This window comes from Austrofundulus limnaeus, unplaced genomic scaffold (genome assembly GCF_001266775.1).
Source record: "Austrofundulus limnaeus strain Quisiro unplaced genomic scaffold, Austrofundulus_limnaeus-1.0 Scaffold67, whole genome shotgun sequence".
Lineage (NCBI taxonomy): Eukaryota > Metazoa > Chordata > Actinopteri > Cyprinodontiformes > Rivulidae > Austrofundulus > Austrofundulus limnaeus.
In genome coordinates, this window is record NW_013952469.1 from 1,072,307 (window position 1) to 1,082,831 (window position 10,525).

The 10,525-nt window shown below is 41.5% G+C and overlaps 1 protein-coding gene across 1 annotated transcript in view; it reads right to left on the minus strand.

The window, feature by feature from the left end:
• Positions 1-6,137, minus strand: part of LOC106518861 (flocculation protein FLO11) — a gene marked incomplete at its 5' end in the record, with an annotated part of 23,255 nt that extends 17,118 nt beyond the window's left edge. Inside the window, 2 exon segments of the mRNA XM_014010284.1 lie at positions 546-1,356; positions 6,034-6,137. Of these exon segments, the coding sequence (XP_013865738.1) occupies positions 546-1,356; positions 6,034-6,137 (915 nt within the window).
• Between the last annotated feature and the right edge of the window lie 4,388 nt (positions 6,138-10,525).

The window sequence follows — 10,525 nt, forward strand, 5'->3', positions numbered from 1 at the left end:
CACACACACACACACACACACACACACACACACACACACACACACACACACACACACACACACACACACACAAGTACAGTAAAACTGACTAAAGCATGTCTCAAACTTAAGGCCTGTGGGCTAAATGTGGCCTGCAATAGCATTTTATGTGGCCTGCGAGAGCTTTGAAGATGTACTGTATAAATGTCCTAAAATAGCTGCTTTAAATCCAACAGTAAACATAAACTACATCTCTAATAATGCATATTGATTGTTTTACCCGTGAAATTATGGCATCCCACCAGTAGGTGAAGCTGCACAGGGTTCAAAAGTAGCTGACTGATGGCAAAATTTGCTGCGTAAAAATATCTGCTTCATTGCATTTCACCAGGTAATTTTGCTGCTGCCCAGTTATACTGGGAAGTGGGAATTTCCTACTACAACTGTCCCTTTGAGGGTCACCATTATGCTCATGTGACCCTCTGTAAAAATGAGTGTGATTATAAAATTATTTTAGTTTGACAAAGACAGGCAGGTATTTGTATTTAATGGATAGTCAGACTCACCTTACTGGGTGTATTGTCCTTGTCCTCGGCCTCTGATCCTGTCAGCAGTATGAGACTCTGGCTCTTGGCATCTCTCAGTCTCTTGGTCATCCTCTGTCTTTTCTCCCCATATGGAGTCCCTCGGGACTGCATCTCCTGCTCAGTTAGAGAGGAAACTACTTCAGGACTGAGTCTGTGACCTGGCAAAACAGGAACGTCTGCATCTTGGAGTTTGGGTTGGAAAGGCGAGGCCAGGTCAGGGCTGGTGGTGATGGTGAAGGAAATCTCAAGGGGTGTAGTTTCCCCCACTTTGCCTGCTAGATGGTTGCCGGCGTTGTCCGTTCCTTCTCTGGCAGTGGCATCGTTACAAACGTTAGCCTCTTCCTCTGACCCACCCACCCTCTCCCTTTTTCTCTCCCTTTCTTTGGTGTCACGGAGGGGTCGAATGAGATCAACAATGGAGGTCTTTTTGACCTTGACCCACTCTCCTCCTTCCTCTCCACCTCCCACCTTGGCGGCTCGACCGGCTCGAGCCCTCTTGAAGGCGAAGAAATCACCAAACTTTTTCTTTATATTTTTGGAGGGGTTCGTGGTCGTGGTGGAGTCGACACAACTGCAGACGGTGTTAGTAGAAGTTGCACAAAGGGGTGAAACATTGGGAGATGGACATGGCATTTCAGGTGAAATACAAGGAGGGGTGACAGTGGTGGTGGTGGTGGTGGAGGGAGTGAAGATGTCAGATGAAGAGGGGAAGGAGGTGGTGGTTGAGGGGGTAGAGCTTGGTTCAGAGGGAGTGGCTTGGACAGGGTTTGACTCCTCCCACCAGCTTTTTCTGCAGCAGGGAGACAGCAGAAAGAGCAACAGACAGAGAGAGATACTCAGTACTACAACTACTGGATCAAAACCCGGGTCACATGCTTTGCTCTGGTAGACAAAATGAAAGTCATGCAAACAGCACACTGAGCAAAAACATCTCTCAGGTGGTGGTTTTGTGTCTGTTGTGTAATAATAAGTCTGTCAGTCCTCTTAAAAATGTGACCAAAACTGGATTATTATGGACCACATTTGGATTATTTACTTTTCTGTCTGGCATCAAATTTTCATCTGACAAGTGAGCTAATGTCAATCAGGCTTTAAGACATTAATATAGTTTTATTTCATATGTGAATGGATATACACAAAATTGATAACATAATCCCATTTTACTCTTGTATATCTGCCCTCTGTTTTATGTTGTTGCCTCCTGAGACCCAAGTTTTTGTTTGATGGGCATTTTTATTCCTCCAAGATACTGTACATGGGATTAGAGGGACCTAATACTGTATATAAAATAACTAGACTCTGTCATGATACAGGGAGTGGTTTTTGCAAAAAACAGTGTCCTCATATGAGGACACTGGGTCTAGAAATGTCACGATTGTTGAGGAATACCTGAACCATTACCATGCCAAATTTCAGGATAGCCTTTCTAGGGGAACAATTTTTCTGGTTATTTTGGCAATACAGCAGCCAGATGTTGACCAGAGCAAGAGCAGTGAAGTATATTATCATCATTATCATTGATGACTTTCAGATTGCTCCTCAGTCTGAAGAACAAATTACGTGACATGACGGCAGGAAATTGCAAATCATTTGCCTAGAACATACCCGATATAATTATTTGGTGGAACAAATGTAACACTAATAATAACTATTTACATTTGTGAACCGTTCTAAATATTGCAAGGTTTATTTTACCACATGGTACAATCAATAACAAAATTATAGTCCCAATGTCCACAAATGAGCACTGTTTCTTTACCAACATTGTACATTTTGATAAGTTTTGATATGTTATGAAGCTAAAGATGTAACTGTGCATTTGTTTAAAGCATCAAATATGAATGAAATTTTTACCTTGCATATTTTTCTGAGAAGAGTTGCTGTAGAAGCTTTTTACAGAGAGGCAAAAATGCAGTGTCCTCATATGAGGATGCTGGGTCTCAGGAGGGTATGAGATGATCTTGCACTGATTCCAGATTATTGGACATGAGCGTTTTCTCTTTTGGCTTTGTCAGCCTTGCTACATGAAGTGACAAAGATGGTTTAGTTTTACAACAGACGCCAATTGGAAACGTCAGTCCCAGGAAGCAAAAAAGGAAACCATATTGAAGTTGATAAATGGCTGAAAAAACTTAACATCACATTTAGTCTTTATAAAGCTGATATTTTAACATAAGTAGTGTCATCTCCAACAAATCCATGTGCAATTGTTCTATTGGTCATGATGATCATAGCAACTTTGAAATGTCATATTAAGTGAATATAAAGGTCTCCCCCTTGTTAAAGTTACAGGATTTTGTGTTAAAAAACAACATGTTGAGAAATCAATGGTTTGGGCCTAAATCACAGCTTCTAACCAGGGATGGAGACTTTTTATATCCACTGTATACCTCAGATATGCCACAATAAAAATGATGTAGCAGTGATGCAACAAAAACATCACAAAATCCCATAGTAGCACTGTTACAGGATTGTATTGGTTTTGTGTGTGATAGTTGTGTCATTGCTTTTCTTTTTATCTGTCATCACAGCTGAGCATCATATCCTTTGTGTTTATGGCAGATGTACCACACACATACTGTATGTCGTTCACAGCATCATGTTGCTGCTGATGCAAACATACAGGGTAGTTGGAGTATATGTTGCATTGTCAAAGCACCAACATGTACACAGCATTTATTCTGGTACAAGTTGTGTACAGATCATGTTTTCTACATTAATTCCACAAAAATGAACCTGAAAACAGATATTTGTGTTTTTGTTGTTGGATTGGTTTGGACTTTAATGAAAATGAGGAGAACATAAAACATACAAACAGACTAAAGAGTCCTGCATACTTCATTCAAAACCTCAAAATCGGCTCTCAATGACGTAGTTATGTGAAAAAAATCAGGTTATTACGCTCTTGTAGCTTTATTCGCCTCTTCTCGACATAAGGCTGTTTTCTCACAGGAATACATGCTTGGTCCTCATTGATTGCTCAGATGTTTGTGGGCGTGGTTGTTTATGCAAAAAAAGTTTGGAAAGACATGGGCTACATTCATGCTTCAGGCAAATCCGACCCAAATCCGATTTTTTTGTTGCATCTGACTCATATCCGATTTTTTTATGACAGTCTGAACGAGACAAATCCGATTTTTTTATGACAGTCTGAACGAGACAAATCCGATTTTTTCAAATCCGACCCAGGCCGTTTCAGTATGTGGTTTTAAATCGGATACATATCTGATGTTTTCAAAGTGACTGCAGTGTGAACGCTCATGTCTCATTCCATCTAACTTTTTCATCAGTGAGGAGGGGGTGAAGGATCGATAAGACACTAACCTCAAGTCTTGCTGTTTAAATCTGTAGCTCCGTGTGTTTACAGCTCCAAAACACAAGTCCAGTTGCTTCATATTTTTACTTTTCATTTTCCACGTAGATAGTATGATAATACTGATGTCCAGCCTGAGTCGTGGAGAGTATCGATCCTAAAGTTCGATACTCGGTCGATACTTCCAGCTCGTAGTTTCGTTCAAAAAAAAAAAAAAAACTTCACTGGAGCATCCCGGTCAGAGGCAGGTTCAGATATAAACACTGAACTAAAGAAGCAGGTCAGATAATTATTTAATCGGCTCTGATTAAACAACAACTTCCGATTCGATGTGCAAAATGTAGCATCCATGCTAGCTCTGTAAACAAACAAGCCGGCTGATGAGACGTCACGTCTTTTACTGCGCATGCGTGTCACATCTGTGCTGTGTAGCGTTCACACAGGGGTCTGATACAGGTCACATTTAAAATGTAATGTGAACGTTCACACAAAAAGATCGGATTTTTTCAAAAAATCGGAACTGAGCATTAAGACCTGCAGTGTGAACGTAGCCATGGTGTCATTTTGCTTCATGCACTCCGCTTTCAGAAGTTGGCTGTTGGGCGTGCAAATAGCATGGATAATTTTGAAGAGCAGCTGGAAAGTACCACCATCTGTAGGACTTTTTCAGACACTTATAAAATTAGTGAAATGGCTAAAACCTTCTGGTTAGATAGAGAGAGCACAGACACTGTGCACAAAGGAGCCCATCTGCTGAAAAGTGTGGCACTCTATCTGTGACAGATTTATGGACAAGCAGTTTAAACTGGAGTGGAGACTCTGACAAGAAGAAACCTGTGCTGTGACGTGTACTAAAACAGGAGGGGTTTCCTAGGATCTCCGCACTGTTTGCCACGTGAATTATGAAAGGTGTGTGCGAAAACAAACTTCTCACAACCACGTGACTGCGAGCCGATTGGCTTCAAATGGAGTATGAAGAGCCCTTAAGATCTGCTAAAGTAGAAGAACAGAGAGCGGTCAGCAAGAAGAACAACCAGAAGATGGTGGGTGAGACCATAGATGCAACAAAACACCAACTCTACGACAACATAGCATCATGCTAACACCACAAGTTTACCACCCTTCAGCCCAACACATACATACAAAAGACGTGGTTTAAACTCATCATAAACATTACATGAATATAACATACATCACAGGATTGATTTTTTCCCAAATTACGCTTCATTTCCTCGTATTGTGATACAGAAAATTTAAAACATACCAACAAATGTGTCAAAAATACAAAGTGTGGCAGTAGCCAGCCTTCTCTATGTTTTATTAAAGGTTTGAACTTCTGTCTCAGAGTGTTGTGTATATTATAACAAATAAATCACATACAAGTTTCATATGTAGGATACTAATCTTGATTTTGAGATTTATTTCAACAGTTTTAGGGACACATTAAGACCATCACCTCCAAATCTGTTTCAATTACGGTAAATTAAAGTTTTTAGAAATATGAAGTTTGTTTACCCGATCCATTTTAACTCCAGATTACAGAGCCACCACATTTCATTCAAAATCACAAAATTGGCCAATTTTTTTTCCACAATTATTTGTCGATCAGTGCAGTAAAATGTCTGAACAACATGGGAAAAGAACTTAATTCAGACATGAAATGCATTTTTGTGGTGCAACGGTGAAAAAATTAACAGAAAGTGAAACAAGGCCAACACATTCAACAAGCTGCCACAAAGAATTTTGATTAAAACATAAAATCAGGGATATTTAGAGGTTGAGAATTTTGTTTTTGAAAATGCAAAACAGAAATTGACAACAAAAAAGCATGTTTCAAACATAAGAAGCACATTGATTCCAACAAACATTAGAGCAAAAGAACATAGCAAAGATTTAGTTTGAACAGTGAGTGAAGAAGAAAAACAAAAGAAACCAGTCAGCAGGAAGCAGCGTGGGAACATGTTCATGAATCAGCTGAGATGTGACAAATGTTCTATCAAATGTTGTCAGAGCTGTTCTTGTGTCCTACAGACCTGAGACCAGCTCTGAGCCCAGATTTGAGCATTTAATTACTATCTTACTTTTATTGCAAAGTTGAAATTCTGTGAACATTTAATGTTTGTGTGTGTGCATGTATTTTGAAGATCAACTCACGGTGCATAGTCAGGGATGATTTTTTTGGTAAAGAATTCTTCTACACCTTCATCTACTCTGCCCATTGTCTCGATTGCTTCATTTTTTTCTTCCAACACTGTCTCCTGTTTGAAACACAATCACATATAAAAATAATTAGTACACTTTGGATGGCATTAGCATGATGGTTATAACTATAAAGGTCAAAGGGGAAAAATGCTCAAATGGTTTGAGGGGACAGAAAAACTATAAATGAAATAACAGACAGCAAAAAAGTCCAACCTCCTTAAACTCCAGGGTTTTATTCACAGGGACAAAATAAAAACAAATGCACCACCAGGCAGGGCAATTTTATGGAAAAGCATTCCATCCATCCATCCATCTATCCATCCATCTATCCATCCATCCATCCATCTTCTTCCTCTTATCCGGGGTCAGGTCTTGGGGGCAGCAGCCTAAGCAGAGAGACCCAGACTTCCTTCTCTCCAGCTACTTGGACCAGCTCCTCTGGGGGAATCCCAAGGTGTTCCCAGGCCAGCTGAGAAAACATAGTCCCTCCAGTGTGTCCTGGGTCTTCCTCTGGACCTCCTCCCAGTGRGAYGTGCCCAGAACACCTCACCAGGGAGGCATCCAGGAGGCATCCTAACCAGATGCCCGAGCCACCTCAACTGGCTCCTCTCGACATGGAGGAGCAGCGGCTCTATTATGAGTCCCTCACAGATGACCAAGCTTCTCGCCCTATTCACACCCAAAGCTCGTGACCATAGATGAGGGTAGGAACGTAGACCAACTGGAAAATCGAGAGCTTCACCTTCTGGCTCAGCTCTTTCTTCACCACGACAGACCGGTACAGAACCCGTATCACTGCAGACGCAGTATCAATCCGCCTGTCGACCACTCCATTCTTCCTTCATTCTTGAACAAGACCCCGAAATACTTGAACTCCTCCACTTGGGGCAGGACTTCTTCCCCAACCTGGAGGAGGCACTTTACCCTTTTCCGGCTCAAGACCATGGTCTCAAATTTGGAGGCACTGATCCTCAACCCGGCTGCTTCTTACTCGGCTGTGAACCGCTCCAGTGAGAGCTGGAGATCAGGATCTGATGAAGCCAACAGGACCACATCATCCACATAAAGTATAGATGTGGTCCTAAGGTCACCAAAACAGATCCCCTCAACACCTTGGCTGCGGTTAGAAATTCTGTCCATTAAAGTTATGAACACAATTGGTGACAAAGGGTAACCTTGGTGGAGTCCAACTCTCACCGGAAACGAGTCTGACTTACTACAGGCAATGCAGACCAAACTCTAAAGCCGGGTTCACGCTGAACGCATTTTGAGCAGCCAAAATGTGCCTGGCGCCTTAAGTTGGACGCTTGTCAGTAATGTCAGTGAAGAAATTTATAGTTATTAGAGGTTAGTACTGATGTTAAAAGCACAACATTATATTCATAGGTTTTCCTTTTTGTAATGTTGACAGTGATTAATCTATCATGGTTTGATTGATAATAGATTGGTTACAGGTCCGAATTATATAACAACACATAATCAACCGTTGTGATGACATTAGATGATAATTTTGTCTGAATGCCTGTGATTCAGCCGTAGGTCAGTAGGGGGCGAACGCAGGCATTGAAGAACATGTATAAATTGATGAACTTCCTGGTTTTTCGCCAGTGTGGTTTCCTGTCAGCTTCGGTGACAATAAACCTCACTGAGTTCCAGAATTCTGGTGTTGTATGGTTTGATTCCTTCTACAAATCATTTTATTTAACAATGGTGGTTTTAATATTGACCTCAGTTTATTGAATACGAATTTTTCTTACATCAGTACAGACAGAACGTGACTAGACGCGTGTCTGAAGAGGGAGAAGTGTCTTGTTTTTTTCCGGTCTTTCTTTAATGGCAGATGAAATAAAGATGAAATAAAGATTAAATAAAGAAAATGGCTTTGCTTTGAGCAAGCAAACGTTGTGCTCATCAGATAATTAATTCACCAGATAATTTAGAGGTGGTCTGTTCGCTGAGTTTCACCACTCCAGGAGCTGCGTGCTGACAAACTATTTTTTTGTCCTGAGCACACCGTGGTCAGTTTAACGAGTTGCTGACCCACATCGGTGCTGACATATCCTGCCAAAACACCAATTACAGACAGTTGATTTCAGCTAAAGACCTCCTGTCCATCTGTTTCGGGTTAGTGGGAAACATTCAGGAAACGTTACGTGGAAAAATTAGCCTTTCTGATTGGTTGACGTGGTGCGTTGAGCAGCAAAAGTTCAATTTTTTTAACTTGAGCGTCAGCTGCTTTGGATGTGCCGCATGCACAGAAAATGCACTACCACTACCTGGTCAGACACGTCAAGTTGTGCTGCGCTGCCCCTAGATGTGCATCCACCATAGACTTTGCATGTAAATTGGCTGCTTCGGTTAGTCAAAATGCGTTTGGTGTGAACCCGGCTTTACACCAATTTTACAGGGATCTAACAGCCCATATCAAAGGCTTGGTACCCCATTGGTACCCCATACTCCCGGAGTACCCCCCACAGGACTCCCGAGGGACATGGTCAAATGCCTTCTCCAAGTCCACAAAACACATGTAGACTAGTTGAGCGAACTCCCATGCACCCTCCAGGACATTGCTGAGGGTGTAGAGATGGTCCAGTGTTCCATGAGTCATGACCAGGATGAAAACAGGGCTACCTGTTGAGGCATCATCGTGCCGTGATCTTCAGCTCTCACTGGAGCGGTTCACAGCTGGGATGAGGATCAACTCCTCCAAATCTGAGTCCATGGTCCTCAGTCAGAAAAGGGTGGATTATTCTCTCCAGGTTGGGGGTGAAGTTCTGCCTSAATTGGAGGAGTTCAAATATCTTGTGGTTTTGTTCACAAGTGAGGGAAGAATGGAGCATGAGATTGATAGAGAGATTGGTGCAGCTTCTGCAGTGTTGCAGACTATTTGCCTGTCTGTTCTGTTACAGGTGGTCAAATGAGTTTTCTCCACAGGTAGCTGGTATGTCTTAGAGATAGGGTGAATGTACTCTGGGATAGACTCAGAGTAGATCTGCTGCTCCTCCACATCGAGGAGCCAGTAGAGGTGGTTTATCTGGTAAGGATGCTTCCTGGAGGTGCTTCAGGCATGTCCAACTGGGAGGAGACCCTGAGGTAGACCCAGGACATGCTGGAGAGACTATCTTTCGGCAGGCCTGGGAACACCTTGGAATTCCCCCTGAAGATCTGCAAGAGGTGGCTGGGGAAAGAGAGGTCTGGGCCCCTCTGCTCAAGCTGCTGCTCCCAAGACTCAACTCAGAATAAGTGGAAGATAATGGATGGAAAACATTGGACTCCTGGCTACGGACATACATTTACACACACACTTTCATGCAACATTCAATTTCATTTATCCAAATGCCTACGCAACCCTTTTTTGTGCATACGCACTGAATATGTGTGAGGCCCTCTGGGTGTTTCCAAATTAACGTTAGTAGAAAAAATTGTAAACTTGAAAAAGTTATCTGACAAAATGCTCTCTCTCAGTATTTGAACATTTAACAAATCTAAATACAGCTGAGCTGCCCCTGCTGCCCAACTCAGAATGGATGGATGATGGATGGGTGATGGATCGTGTATGGATGGATGCACGGATGGATGCATGAATGGATGGATGCATATATGGTTGCATGGATGGATGGATGGATGGATGGATGGATGGATGGATGGATGGATGGATGGATGGATGGAGATTAATTTCACTCCCCTCCCACCTGAGGGTCATTTGGGTCTTTGTTAGTCTGGCTCACAGTATTATACTTGGGTCACATGCACAAATGTGTGAATCAGAGGGAAGATGATTGGGTATCAGGCTTAATGCTCTGCTGTAAGTTTTAGAATGATGAAATCAGAGACCTCCTCTCTTTTTCACTCTTTTGATGTTCCTAAACCATTTGTCTTCTCAAATCTGTCGTTTTGATGCAGAAGAGTGCTTTGAATCTTCATGAATTCATCACCAGAAAGATATTTTATGTTTCTAAAAAATAAAATGTGAATTGAGAAGGAGGGCTACATGGGTAGGTTCCTTTCTTTCTTTTTTTCATTCAAAAATTAATTTAAAAAAGACAAGACTTTAAGTTGTGATTTTTGAGTTTGTATTGTTCTTGTCAAAGTCAGCTATGAAATAAGAAACAAGAAGGTGATTCCCTCAGTCCAATACTGCAGTTTTTTTCAATAAACAGCACAATAATTCTGTAATTCTGTTATGGCATTTAGTTTTGCCATGCAAACTGTCCCCAGTTTCTGTCTCTTTGTGTATTTTGGTCAATGACTGACTACATTTGATGCTGTTTATGTGATGACAATGCAGCTCGGAAATAACAGATGTAATCTTGGTTTATTTATCTAGTCAAGCTAAAAGTAAACACAAAGAAAGCTTACAATAAAGCTAATTAATATTTTTACATTTTGATGTTAGCACAAGAACTGGCCCCTAAAATCACAAGTTATAAGAAGAAAATAAAGA